Below are 25,834 nucleotides of genomic sequence, written 5' to 3'. Positions count from 1 at the left end.
AGGATGTGATGTAAAAAGTAATTACTACACATTGGTTTTGTGGCTGAGAGTCCAGTATGACATGAATGTTGCTACATAGTAACTGCTTGATTTTAGATCACCTCTTAAGCTTTGCTTTCTTCATCTGCAAAATGGGGATAATATCTATAGTTCACATTGTTGTTGGTAAAATAAAAAAGTTTATAAAATTCCCAGGAGTTAGTAATTATAATTACTAATAACATATATGGAGCTGAATATCCATCCTTATATAGTCAGTGCTTTGCAGAGTACCGATTTTAAAATTGAGTTGAATTCAGACTGGAGTCAGCACATGGTTACACTTTAGAATGTTGGTGTCCCAGCTGGATGTGAGTATAATTCCATCACTTGAGAGGCTGAGGTAGGAGGGTTATGAGTTTGAGGCCTGTCTGGGCTACACAGTGAGACCCTGTCTCAAACAAAACAAAGCAATAATAACAACAAAGAATTTTGGTGTCCCAAAGGACTTCCTCTCTGCTCATGTCCTTTGGTCCTTTTTGTTTTGATGGGACTGCTGTTTGAACTCAGGGCATCACACTTGCAAAGCATATGTTCTACCACTTGAACCATACCTTCAGTCTATTTTGCCTTTATTGTTTTGGAGATGGGGGTTTCTTGAACTATTTGCCCAATCCAGGCTTGAAATGTGATCCTTCCAGTCTCAGCCTCCCAAGTAGCTAGGATTATAGGTTTGAGCCACTGGTGCCCAGCCATCCTTTGGTCTTTTAACAGTTTGATCTAAGTCTATATTAGATCAGTGTTTTTTTTTTTTTTTTCTGGCCATGGTCTATCCCTTGGCATTCTCTTTGTATTTTTATAGAAAGTATAAATAAAATGAGACATAAAAATGAGATTGAGCTAAATAACCTCTAGAGTTGTCAAAAGACAAAAATTATAACAAATTTAGTTTAAAGATCTAATTGGCTTTTCTTTGTGATTCTAGAATCAAGTTCTCATTAGCTGAACAGGGGTATTGGTTTGATAGGCAAAAAAGGGTGGAAAAAAGTAGAGACAGGAAAAAGAATGAATTGGTTGTTTCTACTTTCCTAGTAAAGGTTAAAGCAGAGAGGACTTCTGTATTATGGCTAAAACTGGCCTGTTTCAGGATTTGGCTATTATCTCTCTCCTGATTTCTTGAAAGGTCAGATAACCATCTAGTTTCTTGGTTATGTGGAATTTTACCTTGGTCTGGTCTGTTTGGCCTGGTCCACAACACAGCTATAAATTTTATTTAACAAATTTGTATTCTCTCTAAAATTCCAGGATAAAACAGAAGTAATTTTTCCTGCAGTTGAAGCACATGGAGTTTTTGTGCTTTCTAACTTGGCTGATGAATACAAAGAAATCGTTGTCACTTAACCCCCTTTTTTTTTTCACTTAGAAATCCACTGAAAACTGGCTACCATCAATATTTGTGATATAAAAGAGTTTTACTTCTGCCTGATATTTTCGATCATTGTATTGGTTACTCTGCACAGCTGTATAGCACCATAGTCTAGAACTTATGCCTCAAAATCATTTTGATACTTATAAGTAGGTGCAGCTGTGGAGTGGTTCTTTGTGTAGGGTTAGGAAACACTGCAGTTCTTGAAATAATCCAGATGTTTTTATCTTCCAAAGAAAAGTTCATACCTAGTGAAGTACTTGTTTATAACCTTCACAACAAAACAAAAAATTATAAGAAAACTTTCAAGGGATATGGATCATGGAAACCAACCCAACACCACCTTCTTTCCCAACCAACTTCATGGCCCCTGGGATGTTGAAAAGACACAGCAACGCTGCTTTTATGCTGGCTGTAAAAGATGTCAAGTAAACTAGGGTTATATTGTCTGTTACATTCCAATGAGTTACAATCCGGAGAGATAGTTCATAGTTCAGCTTTGACTTTATTTGGCTTCCATCCATTTCGCCAACAATATGTTCTGGATATATCACACACCAAAATGTGATTTTTAAAACATGCCCTAAAGAAAAATTATTGCAAAAAAAAAAAAAAAGAAAGAAAGATTACTGCTTATAGAAACTTCAGTAATACATTTTGGGATAATGCCCGCACAGCATCAACAAAACGTATTTTAAAAATCGAAAGTGAAATTAGTTGTAACTTTTTGTTTCTGTTCTTGGTTAATCATTGGAGACACCTGGTTTGGTATTCCGAGTAGAAGTTAAGTTTCAAGGAAAAATCTCCCCTTGAAGCTTTGTTTTTTTTCTGTTTTCAAAGGAACCAAGCTGTTAAGCTGGGGATTGAATTGGGGACATGTAGGTCCCCGAGGCGCTTCTGATCCAGGCCTGGGGACGTCGCTGGGCCCGCGAGGTTCCGGCCACCCGCGCGCCGCTTTCCCGGAAGGGCGAGCGAGCTGGGCCCGGGCGCGGCGCTTGGCCGGCGATCGCGGGTGAGTGGGGCGTCACGTCTCGTGTCCCTGCCGGTGTCCGGGCTGGAGAACCCAGGGGGAATCCCCGTGGGAGCCGCGCGGGAGCTAGGGAGCCCTGGGCGTGGGCTGGGCGAGATCCGCACTCGTGGGAACCGCGAGGGGCTGGGGGCGGCAGGATCTCCGTGCGAAACGTGGGGGGCTCCGAACAAGGGACCCCACGCACACCGCTGCCCACAGTCGGGCCATTGAGTCGCGTCGTCCCCAGGGGCGCACCTGCCGAGCCGGCCCTCTTAGCCTTGTCGCGGCCGGGCTGTCGGTTCGCGCTGCTTCCTTTGGGAAATTGAAACTTAACGTGATTTTTGTTTCCCCGCGGTCTTCATGGAGCGTCTCCAGAGAGTTTGGAAAACGGATTTCTTACGGAAACCGTTCTCGGCAGGCACAGAATTCTGTAGTCATGCCTTACTAGTATTTCAGAATGTGCAAGCTTTTTCTGGGAGGAGATATCCAAAGGAGAATACTGTTGTTAGATAACAAGGATAGGAGATCATTATTTTGGACTAAGAGACCAGACAAAAATCAAAATGGAGTAGTCCATGCTAAAGTTCCATGTCACCAAAGGAAGCTAAGTAGTTGTGTGAGAGAGACTGGGAGACTGCAGGGAGAGTAAGGAGAGGGAGGGAGAGGACTTCCTGAGCAGGCCAGTTTTCTCAGCATGGTAATTAGGTTCCTTCTGCTGTAATCTTTACAAAGAAGTAACCCGATGTTAACCAGTAACTTTCCACTGGTCTTTCTCCCTGTCCTTGATTTACAAGGAAAGTAACACTGAAATAATCAATCCATGTCTTGTTCTCTGTGTCTGCTTCTTTTTGCTTTACTCTGACTATATAACCAACTTCTGCTCAGCCCATCAGAACACGCATTCTTTTTTATAGCTTGATTGCAGAATTGAAAAATAAAGCCAATTAAGATCTTTGCATTGTTGTAATTTTCTCCTTGACACATTATTTCCAGTCTGTATAGCATGCATGTATCCCATTTCCTTTCTTTTTGCTGTCAGGCATGCATATAAGAATTGGTTCTGTATGGTCAGCCACCACAGTCATATGAGTTTTAAGATAACAGTGATTTGTGTTGCTGGATTTTTTTTGGGGGGGAGGTGTGTGGGAGTGAGGTTTGAACTCAAGGCTTTGCGTTTGCAAAGTAGGCACTCTACCTCTTTTTTTTTTTTTTTTTTTTTGCTCTGGTTATTTTGGAGATGGGGTCTTACAACTGTTTGCCCAGGCTGGCTTTGAACCTCAAGTCCTCCCTATCTCAGGCTTCTAAGTTGCTAAGATTATAGGCGTGAGTCACTGACCTGGCTTGTGTTGGTTTTTATTTCCTGAAATACATGCACTTAGTGACTTAAACATGCACACACGCACACACTTTTTAATTTTAGGATTCTGTAGGTCAGAAGTCCTATCCAGATCTCCCTGGGCTAAAGTGCAGGTGTTGGCAAGGCTGCCTTCCTTTCTAGAAGTTCTTGGGATGAATCCACTTTCTTATTTCTAGAGTCTGCCCACTTTACTTGGTTTCAAAGTCGGCAGCATCTCTGACCATTCTTCTGTCTTTACATCTCACTCTGACTTTTCCTTTTTCCTCTTTCACTTTTAGGGAGTCTCTTGATTACATTGGGCCCCACAGATAATACAGGGTGATTTTAATAATAGCTGATTAACAACCCAAACTCAATCTGCAGCCTTAATTCTCCTTTGCAATGTAGTCTCACATTTTCACCAGTTCTTGGAACTAAGATGTGGACATCTTTGAGGGGGTCATTATTCTGTGTGAGACCACATAATTACATAGAAGGAAAAAATTACTGTATATCCCAGTCCCTGCAAAGTGGGAAAGTACTCAGATGGTAAATATGCCGGGGGAATTCTGGGGGTGTTATGTAGTAGACCATTTACAATGAAAGCCTTTAACATAGCTTATAAGAATATTGGTGTTGGGGCTAGTGGAGTGGCTCAAGTGGTAGAACACCTGCCTAGCAAGTGTGAGGCCCTGAGTTCAAACCCCAGTACCAGAAAAAAAAAGCAACCCAAGAAAACAAAAAAATATTGTTGTTGTAACAATGATTTTAAAAGCAAATAAATAATAATGTTGCAGTTTCTGTCTTTTGGAAATGTAATAAGGGGATTTCATATGCCTATGATGTCCTTCCCAGTGTCTGGGAATCCCTCTAGAAACTGAGTATTTTCAGCAAAAGGTTGTAGTGCACAGGTGCTTTGAATGGATGCAAGGAAGAGTGGACATGGTCCCTCTCTTGAAGAAGTATCAGAGTAGCCATGGAACATTATACAAGTACACAAATAACTGGGAAGAGAGAAGGATGTCACACCAAGGGACAGGAGAAGAAGGACCCTTCAAGAATTCCTCAAACTCAGTTGAGAAGTTGTCTAAATAAGACAGGTGGTTAGTCTGTCTTAGACCTTGGATGAACACCAATAGGAGGCTTCTGTAGTTCTTGATGCAATAGGGACTTAAATGTGTATTTTAATATATATATATATTTTTTTCTCAAACCATCTTAAATCTATAGAAAAGCTAAAGTATAGAAATACATCCTTTCTTTTCTCTGAACTATCTGAGAATAAATTTCCAGTCTGATGACCTAATATGCTAGAATACTTAACAGTATATTTCCTACAAAAAAAACAGTGTGTGCTCCTGTGTAACCAAAATGCAGCCATCAAAATCAAGAAGTTAATAGTGATATTTACAACCATCTAATCATCAGATTGCATTGAATTTCACCATCTGTTACAGTATCACTCATGGATTGCATTTACTTGCGATATATCTCTTTAGTCACTTTCAGTCTGGGAGTTTTTCCATTTTTCCTTGGTTTTCATGAATTTTCCTCATGCTTGCTAGACAGACACTTTTACTGCTTCAGGCATCTAGCCAGATTTTTTTTTTTTTTTGAGAAGGGTTTTTTTTCCAGATAGGGTCTATTTGTCTGGGGCTGGCTTTGTTTGAACAGCAATCCTCCTGATCTCTGCCTCCAGAGTAGCTAGGATTATAGACGTGAGCCACCAGAAGCGCACCTCTAGCCCTTTTTACTCTGGTTATTTTGGAGCTAGGGTCTCACTTTTTGCCCAGCCTGGACTGGACTGCAATCCTCCTATTTTATGCTTCTCCCTAAAGCTGGGATGACAGGCATGCACCATGATGCCCAATTTTTTTCTGTTGAGATGGGTCTTGCAAACTTTTTTCCCACAGGCTGACCTGGAGCTGCCGTCCTCCACTTCAGCCTCATGTGTCCCTTGGGATGACAGGTGCACTGCCAAGTCCAGCTATTGGTTTGAGAGGGAGTCTCTTGAATTTTTGCCTGGACTGGCCACAAAAAGTGATACTGCCTATCTTAGCCTCTCACAAAGCTAGGATTACAGGTGACACTTTAAAGGAATAGGCAGGTTGTATTGTAGAATGTGCCCAAATTTGAATTTGTCTGCCATTTCCTCATACTTAGAGTTAGATTACGCATCTTTGGCAGGGTTATCATCAAACTGCTGTGTTCTCAGTGCATCCTATCACGTTACCTGCTTTTGACTTATCCCATTATTTACTTTGATTTTCTCCTGATGGTGATGGATCCCAGGCTTTCCTATAGCAAAGTTACTTTTTCCCTTTGAAATTAGTACATATTTTGTGGGAAGTATTTTGAAACTAACAATATCGTAAGTCTGCCTTATTTGTGGATTTATTATACATGGTTTTGACCAAGCACAGTCAAAAAATAAAATGAAATTTCAAAAACAAAGATTTTAAATCCCTGCGTGCATTACGCAGTGATGTAATGAGTGAGTTCTGTGTTGTTTTTAAATCGTTATGTGATCTGGGTATTTCCCAGCCCTTAATTTTGTGAAGATCTACTTCCCAAAAAGCAAATGTATCCCAAATGCAAGGTAAAAGTGAATGTGCTTAATTGAAGTGATAATGTGAAAATCTGGGATCTGCTGAAAGACAGCGTGTCTTTAGCGAAAGTTGGGCTGTGCTATCGGAAAAAATGAATCAAACATCCGCAGTGTGGCACTGAACTCTGCATCCTAAGCATGCGTTTTTCCTCAATGGTGGTCTCCTTGGAAACGTATACCTATAACTATCGAGGGTCTATTGTATTCCTTTCTTCACAAAAATTTTTATTCATTCATTTATTCATGTTGTGTTGACTTATAGTTTTCTGTTTTATTTATGGTTTTGGGGCAGGATTTCACTTTGTAGCCCAGGCTGGCCTTGCCTTCCCATTGCCTCCTGAGTGCTGGGATTACAGGCTTCATTATTTAATCTTAACATTTAATTTATTCCCAGATTTGGTCAATGAAAACCACCTGAAGTTGAGTTCTGTGTCCTTTTGACATGTCCTCATTATTTTTAAAGCATGTCCTTGCTTTTGGGAATCACAAGGTATCTCAGGCTCATGTTGAGAGCCAGTTTTTCTGTCCCAGTCCTGGGAGCAGTCATTTCTTCCAAAATCCCTTGTTCCTTTTAGTTGAGAATGGTAGTAGAAACCAAAGTTGGGGTGCCGTGGGTGCTCACTGTTTTTATCTCTGCTTCCTAACCCCCACCCCCAGCATACACAGCTAGACTGTATATGTATTTGCACATACACAATATGTGCAATCTGCACAATACACATCTATATTTATATCTATCTGTAATTCATCTGTCATGTATGTATCTATGTATATGTCTATCTAGTTATCATCAACCATAAGATTACACTGATATATCCAATTTCAGTTAATAGGATTAATTCCTGTTTTCTTTTCCATTATTTGTAATTATTTTCTTTGACAGTGAAGTCACTGGCTCCTGTCATCCTCCATAGATTTATTTGCCTGATCAGTTCCCTGTATGTAGCCTTGCCACTGGGAGATCTTTCATTTAGATTCTGTGTCTCTTTCACATAGCTCCATTGTAGGTTTTTGTTTGTTTGTTTTTTAAGTGCTTTTTAATTGGCACTACAGATATTCTAGGCTAATCCATTGCTCTGAAGAGCAGGTGAGAAAGGGTGTGATGAGCCTTTATGCTTTGTTTACATTTGGGAAGTACAATAAGAGAACGGAATATTTAAATAAAGCTTTTGAAAAAGGTTGGAAGATCAAAATAGTAGTTTTTTCAGATAGGGCATAATATAATTGGATTTGAACTAAAAAGGAATGTTAGTACCCATTATTTTCTGTATATCATTAAATTGAAAGCAAAGGATTTTTAGGAACTTTTTATATATTTATAGGTGTGAAAGTTATTTGAAACACAAACGTTATTTTGATATAACTCATATAATAAAGACTTTGATGTTAGGAAAAAAGATATAGTAAAAAGAAGTATTTCATCCATAAAAGAATAAAGAATTATTATTTTGTCTTGAATTTGTGTATATATACTATTTTAAAAGTATTTTTTTTCACAACTAGGGAATCATGGAAGCTTATAGAGATGACAGAAAACAAGTTTGTAAAGAGCATCAGCTGGATGAAGGATTTGTGAAAGATGAGCAAAATGAGGTAAAAAGGAAAATTAGTAGGTATTATTAAAAATTAATTTATTTCAATGAGTTTTAAAGAAAAGTATGTTTGTATGTCTATTTTCAGCATTATCTTGAACTTGGAAGGCTATGAGGCTTTTCAAAATATTTTAGTTTTTATTTTGTTAGTCAAGCCACACAAGAAGCTTCATATTTCCTATTCTTTTTCTTACAAAGCTTACATTAGCTGCTTTCTTGCTAAACTCCCTCATTTCTTGGACTTGCACCTGGAAGTTAAGAGATTAACTAATAATTATCTGATCACACACAAGATGGAATAGAGGCCCTACCAGGTGAAACCTGTTATCCAAGGCTGTATGTTTGGCCTGTCAACAACTGTGTTCTGTGGGAATTGTGGCCAGTTTTTAAAATACTCCCTAGAATAGCATGTCCACAATTACAGTGTAAGTTAAAAGTCATACTCTAGTCACAAATGGCGAGTTTATAGAGCTCTGAACTAAGATTTAGATGACTTCAATCTCAGTTCTTGTCTTCATTGTAAAAGTTCCCATGCTTTGGTTCACTGTGAAAGGCAACCGTGGAACTGGGAAAGTTTGATAGTTGTTAGGGGAATTTGCAGGTGATAATGCAAAGCATTCAACAGCTGTATTGTTAGCATGGACATATTTATTTGGAGATGATTTAATGTAGGCATACTTATTCTGAGACTGCTCTGCTCAGGGTGGGGAGGATATGTGGCATTTTTAATTTAGAAAAAGATGTTAAAGGATTGTTTAATTTTTTGGTACTATTTGGAATTTTTTCAGGGATTAACTGATGAAATTATAAAGGAAAATAGGCAGCTGTACGAGGAGATCCAAAAACTTGAAGCTGAATTACAAGAGGCTGCCAGAGACTTCCAAGTACTGTATTTTATCTATTACATTTTTTTTTTTACAAATGTGTACTTTTCAGAAAATGTTATTTAATTATACACAATTCATTTTTTTAAGGCATCATACTCTTTCATAGTACCACTATTTGTAATAGCCTAAATGGAAAACAACTCAAGTGTTCCTCTGTGATAGAGTGCATTAATAAATTGGTGTGTACTTATGCAGTTGAATACTGCATAAAGCAATGAGAATGAACAGGCCACAGCTATGTACAATGTCATGGGTGGGCCTCACAAACAAAACCCAAAAGGCAGAAGAGAGCATACTGCATGCTTCCGTCTAAATAAAGAACAGAAGTAGGGTGTTCCAAGTAAGGATAGTGGTTACCCTTGGAAACAGAAAACACCCAGCCGATGAGAAACCCAGGAGGCTTTCTGTGGTGTTGTTATGTTCAGCTTAATGGCTGGGTACCAGTCACACCAGTGTGTTAGCTTTATAAAATTTCATCATGTCTATACCTACAATTTATGTAATTTTCTATTACTTATGTATAATTTAATAAAACTTGCCAAAACAAAAATTAATAAAAGTTACAGACAAAGAAAGTTATACCCCTTTACCAATCAATTTTGGATCAAATACGTGGTCTTCTCATGAGCCTTTTCATTACTTTCCTCATCAAAGGTGGTATAGTAATTTAAATGAATTTCACAGTTTAAGAAGTTGGTTATGTACTAATTCTCAACATTTAAAGTCTCTCCTAAATTTTCCTGTATTTGGATTAGCCATAACTTTCACCTCATGTTTCTTCTGAACAGTCAGATTGTTAAATTAAAACGTTGTCACTTTTTGTTGTTGAGATGGGAGATAGGACTCTGAACACCAGCAAGTGAGGTTTCTGTGTTCATGAGATGGGTGACTCCTAGTGGAGGAGGAATCTGGTTACTTGTCAGTCTGGGTCAGATGGAGGCCTTTGGACCAGCCAACCCGGCAAACCCACTTTACAGGACCAAACTTGATATCCTTAGGCCTTCTCACCCTTAACTTGAGAAACTCCAGGGTACAGTGTATTTCCATATAACTGGAAAACATTCTAACTTCCCTTGGACATTGCAGATTGTTTTAAATTTAGGTTATAGTAATTAGAAATTCTGCTGAAGTTTCATGGTGGGACTGGGTGGGACTGGGGTTTGAACTTAGGGCCACTCTACTATTTGAGCCACACCTCTAGTCCATTTTTTGCTCTGGTTATTTTGGGGATAGGATTTCATGGGCTGTTTGCCTGGGCTGGCTTCAAACTGTGATCCTCCTGATCTCAACCTCGCAAAGTAGCTGGGATTATAGGTCCAAGCCACTGGTACCTGGCAGTTCACCGACTACTTCTAATCTCTTTGTGACAACCTATTTTATAGCAGCATGTAAAATAACATGAGAAACAGAAATTTAAAATAACCATGGAAAATAGAAATGTAAACACTTAACTCATTTGTGCAACTTATATATATACACATATATGTGTGTACATATATACATGTGTATATATACATTCATGTGTATACATATATACAGGTATACACGTATATGTGTATATGTACATACATATATATAAAATGTTATTCTCAGTGATTTTAAGCAGTGTAGTATGACCACCTAATTTTATCCTGAGCATTGCAATGTTGGTAGTACCCCCTTTACTTTCTTTTAAAAATAAACTTATGTTGTAGAAATGGTTAAAAGGTGTTAGGGGAGGGCTGGCAGAGTGGCTCAAGTGGTAAGAGCACCCACCTAGCAAGCATAAGGCCCTGAGTTCAAACACTAATACTGACAAAAAAAAAAGGTGGAATTTAAATTTGATGTATTTTTATATCATATAATTCAGGAATCTTTCTTTTTGGATGAAATTATCTGGGTTTTCCATTAAAATAACCATAGTACACTCAGCTCTGCATTTCATAGTTTTTTGCAGTGAATTTGAGCATACTGTCTAAGGATTCCCTTACTATACTATTGGCATAGCTATTGAAAAGATACTTATCTACATGAATGATGTAGGGTTTGGGATTGAACACTATTTGCTGTTGACTAGTTTAGCCATTGGTTAGAAAAAGCAAGAGGATTATATACTTACAATTTCATCCGTGCAATAAAGATCAGCATTTGATTTATATTACTGAGGAGCAGCATGGAAAGACATAATTACTAAAGATGTTAGACAAGAGCACAGTCAATATTTTATGAAGTTCTAAAATCAGTGGGGAATGAATTAGTGAATGTCCAAATCACATTATCATTGGAAGGACTCAAGTTATTTCTTGTCTTGATTTTAACCGACCATTTCTGTTTGAATTAGATTAAAGAGGACATTCCAGACATAAAGATGAACTTCACATCAGTAGAGAATCCTGAGAATGACAGCCAGTGTTTAAATGTCTCCTGTTCATTTCAAGTGAGTTCCCAAATTCCCTATGAGCTGCAAAACGGACAAGCACTTATCACCTTTGAGAAAGAAGAAGGTATGTCTAATCTGAAAAATAGGACCATGTCACCTTTGGAAAGGCGTTTCATAGCTATTTATTTATCATTTTACAACTTGCATATATATCATTTCTTCTCACTCTCAAAGTGACACTCTGAGGCAGATATCCCGGTTTATAGATGAGAGAACTGATTGTAAGACATAAAGTATATAAGATATTATAGACTTATAATTTCATGTGTACAATGATAGTAAAGAATCAGGGTTTTGGGACTAAAATACAGATGTTGGGATGGCTAATGCCAGCCTCTTTCAACTGCTTACACTCCCTAAATAACAATAACAGCACTGCTGTTTTAAGGTAGAAGTCCACAGTTCTCAGAAATATTACCTCATTTTATACTCATGCAATTCTGCAAACACAGTAGGATAGGACAGTTACTGTGGAGAGTGGATTATGAGAAGCCTGTGAGAACTCAGCATAAGCAAAGCAAGATGCAGCTCAGCTGTTTTTCCTAAGGTATTTATCTGTAGGTGGAGATTGGCACAGCCCGGGCCACAGAAGAGGAAAATGCAGGACAGCTGCTTCTCCTAAGTTGTTTGTTTCAGAGAAGCAGGAACGCAGGTTTCTCCTGTTATAATGTCATGCCCCTCCTCGAGAGCACAGCTCCACCCTGTTTACCACTGGGAATAAAAGACTCGCTGAAGGAGGACATGAGGCTTTTTGCTTTAGGCTTTTTGCTGGAGGCTATTGCCTTGGGGGCCTTTGCTTTGAGGCTTTTGCTTTAGGCTTTTGGGCTTTTGGTTTTTTGATGTGGGAGGCTTTTGGAAGGGAAGAGGAATGCAGAAGGGAAAATGAATTGCTGAAGGGAAAGGGCTGGAGGAAGATTGCTGAAGGGGGAAAATGAATTGAAGGGAAGACTGCTGAAGGGAAAAGAATTGCTAAAGGGGAATTGCTAGCAAACCTGAGGGCTGAGATTTTAAGAAAGCTAAAGAGAGATGCAATCCTGGGGGCAAAGACTTTACGAGCAATTAAGCTAAAGAACAGCTAAGAGAAAACATGGGACAGTGTGAGTCTAAGGAAAGAGGTTTTAAAGAATAATGAAGCCAGGTTTTAAGGAATTATAAAGGAGTAAGGCCTTAAAGAATAAAGATAGCGATAAGAAGCAGAGTAAATGAAGAGAATGATAGAGAAAAGCAGCAATGAGGCAGCTGTGTGTCTCTCCACCTGAACGCCCAACACAACCGATCCCACTTTCTGTCTTTCTATCTAGCCTGTGTCTTTTCTTCATATCCCATCACCACCCAGTTAGCCCCAGTTAGGTCCAGTAATAACCAGGAGCGAGAGAAAGCTCGCTCCAAGTTACTATTTATATTTGACAGGAAAGAAAACAGATTCTGAGGGTGAGTAAATGATTTACCTAAAGACGTTGTAATTAAGGGATGGACAGAGCCTGGGAGTGAGAGATTTGGGGTGGGACCTGATGTTTGCAAAGTCGGGCATGGTGTAGGGAGTTCTTGCTCAGGACTGGTGGTACCTTTGAGTGCCAGCTATGCCTCTTCCTAGAAGCAGATTTAGGGGCAAGTTCTTTATAAACCTTAAATTTTTTACGACAGGTTTTCTGGTCTCCACTTCATTGGCTGCTTTGAGTATTAAATGAGAAATGTTGACAGAATATTTAGCATATTGCCTGACACATAATAAACACTTAATAAACGTTGCTGTTATTATTGCTACGTTAGGAAGTGTCCAGATAAGGAAACAGAAGCTTAAAGAAGAGTAGTAACTTGTTCAAGTCTAGTTAATAAATTGCTGAGCTAAGAGGTAAATCCTGAGTACTGTCTTCTTTCTATTGGACCAACATTCCTCTGAGCAGGCCACCAACCCAGGGCTTCACTGTGGTATTGTGACGTTCTAGGGCGGGACCAGGTGGTCTTCAAGGCCATTGCAGTGCTTTGCTTCTGAGAATCCGTGATTATAATCATGTCTCCAGACCCATGGTAGCTTGAAACTCAGTGTTACTAGGAGAGAGTCTGAAAGATTGGTGTGTGTGCAGGTGAGGCGTACATCCTGCATTGCTTTCCTTTGCCCTGCAGCCTCCACTTCAGCTGAGGGGGAAGGGGAGACCAAGAGCCATGTTGGCAGTGGACAGTGGCAATTGGGATGTTGCTGGCAGATAACAAATGAGAATTTGGGAATAGATGTCCACACATCAGTTATCTGGGAATGCCAGAATCAGGATTCTCTTTGGAAACGGTGATGTCACTGCTTCCACCCACCCTTGACGTGGCTTTGAGGTCCCGATCTCATGGGACAATGTTAGGCTTAAACACAAGTAAATAGGAGTTAGCTTTGGACTGTGAGAGTCATAAAATTTGAGACACAAGTGGCCCTCTCCTTTGGGTTGGATCACAGATGTTGGGGACTTGGGGGGAGTGAGAGGGAAGGAGGGTCATCTGAGTATTACTTCATTAATGTTTTCTGTTATTGTTGTCTGTTGCCATTAGCAAAAAAAAAAAAAAAGGTTCTAGAGTCACATCGTACAGTGAGGCTGAATTCCCACACGACAACGCCCTGCCTGCCTTCTAGCCCTATTTCTCTCTTCTTCCAGCTGTGATGTATTACTTGGTTGTCATAAACACATGTGAGGTTTATAAGACAGGCAGTGAACATCTCTTATCTTCATGATAAATTAGAATAAACAGCTCCAAATATCAACTACTGAAATGTTATAAATTCATGATTAGAAAGAAACACCTACCCATGTACATTTTAAACTGACATATAGTTGCTTTTTGGATTTCTAATGGTTTTGACATAATTATATTACCGGGCCTCTCTCATTTATGTGGGTAAATTAGACTGGATAGCTTATGATTGGTATAGCAGGAGTCTCAAGTTTTTAAAGAATGTTCTTAAAGGCATTTTAACAAAAGTAGAATTCCTCAGTTACATATGGTAAGACAACAGCACCAACCCCTCCCCCAAATCCTCACTCTGTGATACGCAAGCCTATGCAGTCTTTAGTATGTTATCCTTGGGAAGACAGACCAAAATGAACAAATGTTTCTAATGGTGCTGGTAACATATAAGGAATGGCAAACAGTAAAGTTACATAAAATTAGTTGTAAAAACGACCGAGGCTCACAGTTTAACTAGTTTACTCAACAAGGAGGAATTTCTGGCTGGGCTTTAATGAACAAGAGAAATTCTGTGCTGATGCTGTCGGAAGTGGAAAGGAAGTAAGTGTGGCTGGACTGAAATAATATATGAATTTCTGGAGGATTATTAGGCTTATCTCTTTAGAGATAAGAGGAAAGATTCATCTCTTCAGATGAATCTAGAACTTGGTCAGAATTTCTTTTTGGTGATTCTGGAGTTTGAACTCAAGGCTTTGTGCTTTAAGGTAGGCACTCTACTGCTTGAGCCACACTGCCAGTTCTGATGAGAATTCTACGCTGTCATCTTTGCTGCTGTAGGGTGAAGTTAATGGATTGTCCTCCTGACCTGGAGATGGAGCCCAGTGGTAGAGTACTTCCTTAGCCAAATAGATATAGGATTACAGCTATGTATACATATATGTGAAATCTCTCTCTATATGTGTAATGTATACATTATTATTATACATACTATATTATATACAATATACTATTAATGTATATAATGGTATACTATTAATTTATATTGTATATAATATATACAGTATAATATTAATGTATATTATATATAATATATGCAATACATATAATTTCTTTTGGTGGTAAGACCATTATCACTTGGAAATTCCCAGAAATATGTTAAAATTAGATCTTAGAAAAGTAAAACATTTAGGATAATATATTCTTAAATAAAAAGCATAAAATTTGCTCAAAATATTGGAAATGAACACTTCCTAAATTATTTTTCAGTTGCGCAAAATATAATAACCATGGGGAAACATCACGTGCAGATAGAGGATGTGAATTTGGAGGTTACTGCCCAGCCCGTTCCACTGAACCCAGGAGTCAGATTCCAGGTAGACTCATTAAAGCTTGCTGCAATTCTGTTGAACACTGGTGCTTTTCTTGTGCATACTTCTGAACATGAAATGATTTCCCAGGTTCACGTAGAAGTTTCAACAGTGAAGATCAATGTTACGGGGATTCCTGATGAGTTGCCTGAAGATCAGATGAGGGACAAGCTGGAACTGAGCTTCTGCAGGTCCCGGAATGGAGGCGGAGAGGTGGAGAGTGTGGACTACGACAAGCCATCCCGAAGTGCCGTCATCACGTTTGTGGAGGCTGGAGGTACTCATGCGTTGCAAAAGCTAACAAACACTCTACCATTTCAACTCTTTTCTGCCACATCTGAAATCATGCCTATTCTACTTCTTTTGTTTGAAATTTATTAGCACAATAATTGGGGATTTTTTGAACCTTATCAAAAGGAAGAGTCCAGAAAATGATGTCGTCGAAAGCCACTGAGAACGTTTTTATTTTATCTTATTTTTTATTATATTGTTGTTGTGCTAGAGGTACAGTGTGACAGTTAACAAAAGTTCTTACACTATATCATTTTTGGTGGTACTGGGGTTTGAACTCAGGGCCTTGCACTTGTTAGGCAAGTACTCTACTACTTGAGTCATGCCTCAGCCCCACACTATGCATTTTGGCCTTTCGATAGTGTTTAGGACATTTTGTTGGTGTGTCATAGTTAGAGAGAACTACGAAAGGAAGAGGTGCCGAGGGCTGCCTTAATATATTGTCTCAGAAATGGACAGTACATGGTGGAAATTTCCATAGTCAAGGATCCAGATTTTATGTTTCCAAATTCATATATTGTTTTTCTGTTCATCTTTTGGTCCATCTTTTGTATATAAAAAAATCTATGAGAGAGTCATTCATAAGTAAGAACACAGTGTAACACTCCACAGTGGGAGATAACACCAGCTTGGGAACCTGTGCTGTTGTCTCCTCTGGGTTACTCTCTAGAGGTTATGTCTAACCAGAAGCTAATGTAAATAGACTTGAAGGTTACAATGGTAACTTTGGAAGGATGTGAAGATAGATATTCCAGCAACTTCTTATAAAATGTGTCTTATGGACTTGTCACAACCAGTTATGAGGTGGGTGTTGTAATTATACCCACTGTGCAGGAAAGGAAACTTCAAGAAACCAACCACGATACCCAGTACCAAAGCAGGTGTTCACCTTAGAGCTTGCCTTCCTTCCCTCCTTCCCTCCCTTCCTCCCTCCCTCCCTTCCTCCCTCCCTCCCTTCTTTCCTTCCTTCCAGAACTTTCTCCTTTTTTTTTAAACTGTCATAAAATTTTAACCATTTTAAGTATACAATTTATGTATCAAGTTCATTTACATTATCATGCAACCATCACCACTCTGTGTCCTCAGAACTTTTTCATCATCAGACTGAAACTCTTACCCATTGAACAATAATGTTCTGTTATCTCCTTTAGCCCCTGCTAGCCACTGTTCTACTTTCTGTCTCTGTGAATTGTCTGTTCTGAGTACCTCACATAAGTGGAATCATGCAATATCTGTCCTTTTTATGTCTGGCTTATTTCACTTAGTATCTGTTTTCAAGTTCATCTGTGTTGTAGAATGTATCAGGATTTCATTTTTTTAAAGACAGAATAGTATTCTATTATGTCATGTTTTGTGTCTGTATGTGTATGCGTGTGTATCCATATCTATGTATGTGTGTCTGAGTATATATGTATGTGTGTGTACCTGCCTCTGTGTGTTCATGTGTGTGTATGTGTCTCTGTGTATGTTTGTGTGTCTCTGTGTTTGTGCATGTATATATGTGTGTGACCATATATGTGTGTCCATCTGTGTGTATCTCTGAGTGTGTCTGTGTGCATATGTGTGTCTGTTTCTATGTATGTGTGTGTATGTACATGGGTGTGTGTCTGTATATGTGTGTATGACTGTATATGCATGTGTGTATGTGTGTATACATGTGAATATGTGTATAGGTACATTGTGTGTGTGTGTCTGTATGTATACATGTGTATATGTGTATGTCTGCATGTACATGTCTGTGTGTATATGTGTGTATATGTTTGTGTTGCATGTTTTGTTAATCCATTCATCTGCTGGTGGGATTTGAGTTACTTCCATCTTTGGTTGCTGTGAATGCTGCTGCAAGTGTTGTAATAGGACACTTGTGCGCAGCGTTTGTGTGCATCCCCGCTCTTGGTTCTGTTGGGTATATAACTGGAAGCAGAGTTGCTAAGTCATGGTAATTCTAGTTTAATACTTTGAGGAGTTGCCACATTGTTTTTCCACAGTGGCCACTTGAGTTTACATTCATATCAGCCAGGTTCCAAGGCTGGTTTCTACACATCCTTAACACCGAGTCCGCACTGTTAACCTCCATGCTATGTGGTCAATCTAGGCGGACTAGCTGGGGAGCTTCAAGATAATGTATGTATATGTATACACATACATAAACACCCACAACCCCCCCCCGCCACATACATTTATTCATTTGTGGTACTAAGGTTTGAACTTGACCTTGTGCTCGCTCTAACACTTCAGCCATGGCTCCAGCCCTTTTTGCTTCAATTATTTTTTTAGATAGGGTCTTACACTTCTGCCTGGGGTAAGCCTCAGGCTGTAATCCTCCTACCTATACCTCTCATGTAGCAGGGATTACAGGTACTACCATACCCAGCTCATTGGCTGGGATGGCCTCAAACCATGATTCTCCTTATTTCTGCCTCCTAAGTAGCTGGGATTACAGGTGTGTACCAATGTAACTAGCTAAAATATATTTGTAATTCATATTACTTATATAGTAATAATAATAGTTTTAATATATACTTCTTGAGAAACTGGTTATTGTATTCCATCGTATTTTGTGTAGCTCGATGTCTGAGGATACTGCAACCCTCTGTTCATTCATCGATTGCTGTCGGTAGTTCAAGACAGAGGAACTGACCAAACTTTGTTGTTTGGTCTTGTGTTCTTCAAAATTGTGTGCTATGAAGTCTTCAATATGCACTGTAGACTGTTTTAGAAATGGATCACTAAATTTAGTGCTTACCTTTATCTTAAAGTGATTATGATATTAAAAAAGAACAATGTTTTGTTTGCCTTTAGTTGTGGACAAGATTTTGAAAAAGAAAGACTATCCTCTTCATATAAATCAGAGGTGCCATAGAGTGACTGTTTCTCCTTACATAGAAAAACACTTGAAAAAGTATCAGGTAAAGTCTTCTCTTTCCTTTCATTTTGAGAGCTTACTGGCCAAACTTGCCCCTCAAAAAATAAAGAACAAGTCTGATAAGACTGTTTGAGTCTTATCAGTAAGAGGTATTGAAATAGTTTTCACTTTATTTCTGCTTGGTGTAGAATGACTTTGTCTTCTTAAAGAATATTTTAATGTAAAGCTGAGTCTTTTTTTCCCCTTTCATTCTTTTTTAGTACTGGGGTTCGATTTCAGGGCCTATACTTGCTAGGCAGACACTTTACCACTTAAGCCATAAGCTATATCCCTAGCTTCCCCCCCCACCCCAGGTAGCATCTTACACTTATTTCCCAGGTGGACTGCAATTTTCCTACCTGTGCCTTCTGCATAGCTGGGAGCTGGGATTAGGGACATGTGCCATCAGGCCTGGCTTGTTCTTTGTCAGTATCTTTTAGTTTTTGGTTTTTTTTTTTTTTTTTTTTTTTTGGTGGTACTGGGGTTTGAACTCAGGAATTTGCACTTCTGAGGCAGACACTTCAGCTTGGATCATGCCTCCAGACTGACTTGTTCTTTGATAGTCTCGCAAACTTTTTGACCACTGGGCTTGAACCTCAGTTCTTCCTCTGCCTCCTCAGTAGCTGGGATTAAAGGTGTGAGCCACCATACTAGCCTATTTTTCATTTTTCTTGACCTTCAACACTCACTGGTCACTAAATCTTGTCAGTTCTATGTCTGGCTCTTCCTTTGACTGGTCTTTCTGCCCCTTAAACTTCCCCAATCTCCTATTTCTACAATGCCATCAGAGTCGTATCTCTGAAACTCAGGTGTACCTTGAAAGTGTTCCTAAGGCTCCCTCGTCTCCTCTAAGATAAAATCCAAAACACTAAATGCAACTTTTGAATGTAAATAATTTTATAATTCAAAGCTTTTACATTTTTCTATTTATCTTTTTTTTTTTTCCTTCTTAGGTATTTTCAGGAATGGCTAAGAGGACGGTGCTGCTAACTGGAATCAAAGGCATTCAGATGGATGAAGAAACGGTGGAGGATTTGATTGGTATTCACTTTCAACGGCAGAAGAATGGAGGTGGAGAAGTAGAAGTGGTCAAGTGTTCTTTATGTCAACCTTACATAGCATATTTTGAAGAAGAGACCAACGGAATTGTATGAAACTTACAGCTTTTGAGTCCAAATCACTATGAACATTTGATAAAAAATGAAAACTTTAATTCATTTTTTCTTTTTTTGAGACAAGGACTTGCTATGTAGCCTTGCTATGTGACTTAGAACTTGCAATCTTCCTGCTTCAGCTCTCTAAATTCTAGGATTATAGATGTACCCCACCATGCTTGGCTTAAATCTTTAATTCTTTAGTGCCCATGAATTCTTAGAAATAAAAATGTGTTTCCACGTTTTGAAACTCTTTTTTTGTCTCTAGCTCTGCTGTAGGCTGACAAGTATATGAGTGTACTGTGTGGAAAAGTTTTGTCCATAAGTTATGTGGATGAGTTCCATGACTGTTGAAATCAACCTTAAGTCACCCAGATATCCCCGCCTGTGTTGGCCTGCTCTGTCATGGTCATGTGAGCCAGTTCTGTTTTGGTCCCATGCCCGCCACTATGTAGACTTGATACATAAATATTTTCCAAAAGAAATTCAGTTCTATTTTGCAGTTTATTATTTCTATGGACTTTACCAAAGATTCAAGGGACTGTAATTTATGTAATTTATATTTGCCATTAAGAGACTCTCCTGTCTGTCATCCTTTGGGAGTTGGAAGATTATTTAAAGCTTTCAAAAATATTAAGAAGGTCTTATCTGTTTTCTGTTGCTATAGTAGAATACCTGAGTCCAGGAACTTGTAAAGAGTAGAAGTTTACTTAGCTCATAGTTTTAGAGGCTGGGAAGTCCAAAAGCAAGTTGCATCTTACGTCTTCTTGGCATCTGGTGAGGGCCTTCTTGCTGAGTGAGAACACAGTGGAGGGCATCACATGGTGATGTCTATCCCATGCTAACCAATTAATCTATGTATCTATGAATCCAGGAATGGATTAATCAAGTTGTGAGGCCCACAGGCCTCATGACTTAATCACTTCCCAAAGGCCCCATCTCCCAATACTGTTAACATGAGTTTGGGAATTAAGTTTCTAACACATGAATTTGGGAGACACATTCAAACCATAGTAAATACAAGCAAACCCTTCCATGTACTGTTCTAGCTTCTGTAGATGCAGTGTTACTAGGACAAAAGGTATTGTTTATAATTGGTGGCAGATTAGAAAAAAACTCTTTCAATATTTAGAGTTGAGTTTGAAATAGTCATTTTGACTCCTTTTCATTTGATTCCAAATTTTCAAAATGGTTTCTGACAAATATGCTTTAGTTACGTGGACTTTCCTGTGGGGTTCTTTACATCAACCCTCAAGGGCAGTTTGGCTGGATATAGAAATCAAGCCATGACTCTCCTGCTAATTCCTTGGAACTTAGAAATTTTATAGGAGGAAATGTGTTTTTCAAAACTTATCAAAAATTGCCAAATGCTGGTGCCTCATGCCAGTAATCCTAGCAACTTGGGAGGCTGAGGGAAAAACAACAACAAAAACCAAGTTACCAAAATTACTTCACTGACTATTTAACAAATTTAGTGTTAAGTTAGGAGGCCTTAAAATGTGTGTTGAAAATGAGACGGCTCTCTTAATGTGTGAAAAGACGTTGGTTAGGAAGGACAGATAATTGCAGGCTCCTCTCGATATTTGCTGATATATCAGTCAGGACAGGTTAGGTTGTGCTGTGGTTACATTTTCCCACCCCTTATCCTTGAGGTCTAAAAAAAAATAAAAGTTTAATTCTTTTTTTTTTCTGTGGGATTGGGATTTGAACTCAGGGCTTCACATTTGCAAAGCAGGTGCTCTACTGCTTGAGCCACACCTCCAGTCCATTTTGGTCTCATTATTTTGGAGATGGGGTCTCTTGAACTATTGCCCTTAGCTGGCCTTGAACCACGATCTCAGCCTCCCAAGTAGCCATTGGTGCCCTGCAAAAGTTTAATTCTTAGTAATGCTGAATGGTAGGGGGACTCTATTTTTCTCACTTGGAGGCCTCATCTTGAGTCATGCTTTCAGCATCGTAGAGGTAGGAAAAGTGAGTTTTGGAGAGTCTTGATCCAGCAAATAAGTGCTTTGATCCGGAAGTGACCCTTTCCTCTCACATCTTATTTGTCAGAAGTAGTCACATAGCCTCATCTAAATAGAAAGGGAGTAGAAAATTCTGTCCTGTATAATGTTAGAAGAACAAGATGTGCCTGAGCCAGATTAATAACCAGCATTCTGTTCTCTGTCCAAATAGTTTCATGTTGTTCTTTTGCTCTAGTGAGATACGATACTCAGGATATGGTAGGTGATATTACTGAAAAAATTCAGTGGCTTAACACATCAGAGTTTTATTTCTGAATCATGTAAATTTTGTGAGGCAACTCTCCAGTATAGTTGTCTTTTGCATGTCAGTTCTCTGATGAACCTTCTCTTCAATCCTTGCTTCTACAAGAACCATGGCAACAGAAGGGAGTGATGGAGACTCTCGCATTGACAACTGAATGCTTCTACCCAGGTATGAGGCATATTGCTTTCTCTAACATTTCGTTGACCAATTGAATTGGATGACCATGTCAAAGGGGGAAAAGGGGACTCTCTCCAGGTATCTAGATGGAAAAGAACAAGGGGGAGGTCTCCATGTGTCTGGATAGAAAAACCAAGGAATATTGGTTAGCAGTGCTAGTGCTCATAAGTATACACACACATAAATACACACACACCTTGTTCTATTTACTCATTCATCTGTTGGTAGATAGTTCAGATGCATCTACCTTTTGGCTATTGTGAATATGTTGCTATGAATATGGGTGTACAGATATCTCTTCAAGTCCCTGCTCTCCACTGTGGGTGTATAACTAGAAGTGGAATTGCTAGATCATATGACCATTCTAAATATAATATTTCAAGGAATTACCAAACTGTTTTCCACAGAAACTCCTCTCTCTCTCTGTCTCTCTCTCTCTCTCTCTCTTTAGAGATTTGTTATGAAGAAACTACATGATCATGTATCTACAAGCTACAGAGCCAGGGAAGCTAGTGGTGTAGTTGCAGTTTGAGCCTGTAGGCCCAAGAATCAGAAATTCCAAAGTCTGAGGGCAGGACAGGGATGTTCCTGTTTTAAAAGAAAGAATGAATTTGCCCTTCTTCTACCTTTCTGTTTTCCACAACAGAATGGATGATGCCTGCCCACATTCGCGCAGGTAGATCTTAATTTTTGCTCAATCCACCAATTGAAATGCTAAACTGTCCTGGAAACGCTTTTGCAAACATACCCAGCTATCTGAGCATGCCCTAGCCCAGTCAAATCAACACATCGACTATTACATTATTGTGTTAGTTTTCTGACCCTGTGATGAAATACTTGAGACAGTCAGCTTAAAAGGAGGAAAGATTTATTTTGGCTCACAGTTTCAGAGGATTCAGAGCATGGTCATTTGGCCCTGCTGCTTTGGGCCTGTGGGGAGGCAGAGTGTCATGGTGAGGTCAGTGTGATGGAGCAGAGCTGCTTTTCTCCTGGTGGTAAGGAAGCAAAGACAGGAAGGGGCTGGGATCTCAAATCCCCTTCCAGGGCATGCCCCCAAATAACCTGACTTCCTTCATTTACACTCCACTTCCTGAAGGTTCTACACATCCCAATACTGAATGGCACTACAGACTGGTGGTCAAGCCTTTAGCATATGGCCTTTGGGGGGACATTTGCCATCCAAGCCATAAAAGTCTTATATATGAGGGTTTATTCTGCTCCATTAGTCTATATGTATGTCCTTATGTCATTACTTTTTTTTTTTTTTGGTGGGACTGGGGTTTAAACTCAGGGCTTCATGCTTACAAAGCAGGCACTGTACCACTTGAGCCACAGCTCCAGCCCATTACTATTGTTTTAAGTATTATATTTTCATAATAGGTTTTGAAATCAGGATGTGTGAGCCCTCCAGTTTTTTTCTTCTTTTTCAAGATAGTTTTGCCTATTTTGGTACCTTGATGTATTAGTCAGACTTTTCATTGCGGTGAAAAAATACTTGACATAAACAAGCTAAGGGGAAAGATTTATTTTAGTTCTTGGGTTCAGAGGTTTCCATCGTATTCCTTGGTTCTGGTGATTCTGGGCCCATGGTGAGGCAGAACTTCACAGAGTAGGAGCAGGTGGCAAAGGCTGTTCATCTCCTGGTGAGTAGGAGAGAGGGAAGGGACCAGGGACCAGGTATAACCTGCAAAAGCATGCCTCAGGTGACCCATTTCTCCAGTGAGGCCCCACCTCTTAAAGTTTCCACCACTTCCAAAAATACTGCCACCAGCTGGGGACAGGGTTTTCCCCACAAGAGCCTGTGGGAGACATTTCATATTTAATCCATAACACTTGAAATTCCATTAAAAATTTAATAAAAATTGTTTTTTTTTTCCTTTTCCTTGTAAGACAGGGTATCACTATGTAGTCCAGGCTGGCCTTGAACCTGGGATCTTCCTCCTGCCTCAGCCTCCCTAGTATTAGGATTATAGGAAAGATGTAGCATGCCTGACAGACTTGGTTTTTCTATCTTTGCAAAAAATGTTTTGGGATAATAGTAGGAATTGCATTGAATCTGTAGACTGCTTGGTGTAGTAATGTTGTATTAACAAACAAAACTTTAGAGTCATATACCAAAATACTTATGGGGGAAATAGTATAATGTTTGGGATTTGCCTCAAAATAATATGGAAAGAGAGAAGTGGGTGGGGGCATAGCTGAGGCAGGGTAGATCACGGACTGATGGCTATGAAGGTTGGGGAATGAGTAAGTGAGGTTCAACTCTCAAGTTTCTCTCTTTTTGTATTTACATTGAGTTTCCCATAATGAAAGTTAAAAAAAAAAAAAAAAGTGAAGATGGGAACTCTGTATTTTCTAGTCAATATTGCTGTGAACCTAAAACTACTCTAATGACAAAGTTTATATAAAAAAAAAAGTAGGGATTAAAGTTTTCCCTGCTGTTGCTCATAAGTATATTGAAAACAATTAAAATTTGTGTTACAGTATAATCCCATATTTCTTTCTATGAAAATATTAAACATTGTTGCACGACTTTAAAAAGAGATTCTGGGGGATAGGGATATGGCTCAAGTGGTAGAGCTCCTGCCTAGCAAGCATGAGGCTCTGAGTTCAACCCCCAGAACTGCCAAAAAAATTCTGGGCCAGGTGCATGCCTATAATCCCAGTCACTTGGGAGGTGGAGATCAGGAGGATTGCAGTTCCAGGCCAGTATGTACAAAAAGTTAGTGAGACCCTATCTCACTCAATAGGCTAGGTGTGGTGGTGTGGGCCTGCCAAAGTATGTGGGAGACTGGAGGCAGAAGAATCACAGTCTGAGGCCACCACAGGTTAAAAGCACAAGATTCTGCCTGAGAAATAAGTAAAACACAAAAGGGCTGGTGGTGTGGCCCAAGTGGTAAAGGGCCTAAAAGTCTGAAGTCCTGAGTTTAAACCTCAGTACTGCAAAACAACAACAACAACAACAAGATTCTTCCTGACTATGTTATGTATCAAGAAAATAAACTGGAGCTGGGCACAGGTGGATCATCTTGTAATCCTAGCTACTTGGGAGGCTGAGATGGAGAGGATTGCTGTTCAAGGCCAGCCCTGGCAAGTAGTTCTCAAGACTCCATCTCCAAAATAACCAAAGCAAAATGGACTGGTGGTGTGGTTTTAAACCGTAGAGCTCCTGCTTTGTGAGCTTGCAGTCCAGAGTTCAAATCTCAGTCCCACCACAAAAAAAAAAAAAAGAAATTGGGTGATAAAGGTTAACCAAGGAGGTGGGAGTGTACCTCAGTAGAGGCCTAAATGACATCTTCAAATTTTAGTAGCCATCTTAGCCTCCTAGAGCTATTGTCTTAATGACTAAGTGTTGCTGGAAGACATGACCATGTGTATTTCCCCAGTTCGGAAAGTATCAGACTACAGATAGGAACCACTATTTTGAGTCTTTTCTCCCATTTCCTGTGTGCAAGGACCGAGATAGATAGCTGAACTAACTTTTAGATAACAAAAGTGAAACCAGAATTTTGGACTCCTGGCCCAAGGTCCTGGACTTCCACATACATGTCCAGCCACTCACCCCCATATGCCAAAACCAGAGACATGGTGAAGGGTAGAGAAAGGAAATTTATTACAGGGCCCCAAACACTCCACTGGAAGAGGCAGAGAAAACACTCAGCCCATCTTCAGCCATCTTTGGTGCACAGTTATGAGTTTAGCTTTAAACAACAAAGAATTAGGGGCAGGGGACAAAAGGTGTGCAC

At 39.4% G+C, this 25,834-nt stretch overlaps 1 protein-coding gene across 2 annotated transcripts in view; it reads left to right on the top strand.

Annotated features, from left to right (window-relative positions):
- Positions 1-20,128, top strand: part of Nmi (N-myc and STAT interactor) — an 80,304-nt gene extending 60,176 nt beyond the window's left edge. Inside the window, exons 1-8 of one of the 2 annotated variants that reach the window (XM_020186093.2) lie at positions 2,135-2,417; positions 7,862-7,951; positions 8,739-8,834; positions 11,158-11,320; positions 15,193-15,299; positions 15,384-15,570; positions 18,387-18,493; positions 19,443-20,128. In XM_020186093.2, coding sequence (XP_020041682.2) covers positions 7,868-7,951; positions 8,739-8,834; positions 11,158-11,320; positions 15,193-15,299; positions 15,384-15,570; positions 18,387-18,493; positions 19,443-19,643 — 945 coding nt within the window. In that variant the 5' untranslated portion in view covers positions 2,135-2,417; positions 7,862-7,867 and the 3' untranslated portion in view covers positions 19,644-20,128. Of the gene's footprint in view, positions 1-2,134; positions 2,418-7,861; positions 7,952-8,738; positions 8,835-11,157; positions 11,321-15,192; positions 15,300-15,383; positions 15,571-18,386; positions 18,494-19,442 lie in introns of those variants that run through there. The other variant, XM_074070735.1, reaches the window with a different exon arrangement.
- Positions 20,129-25,834: the final 5,706 nt, after the last annotated feature.

The sequence above is a fragment of the Castor canadensis genome, chromosome 4 (genome assembly GCF_047511655.1).
Source record: "Castor canadensis chromosome 4, mCasCan1.hap1v2, whole genome shotgun sequence".
In the NCBI taxonomy this organism is placed as follows: Eukaryota; Metazoa; Chordata; class Mammalia; order Rodentia; family Castoridae; genus Castor; species Castor canadensis.
The sequence above is the reverse complement of the archived record's forward strand: the minus strand, read 5'-3'. Positions and strand labels throughout refer to the sequence as shown.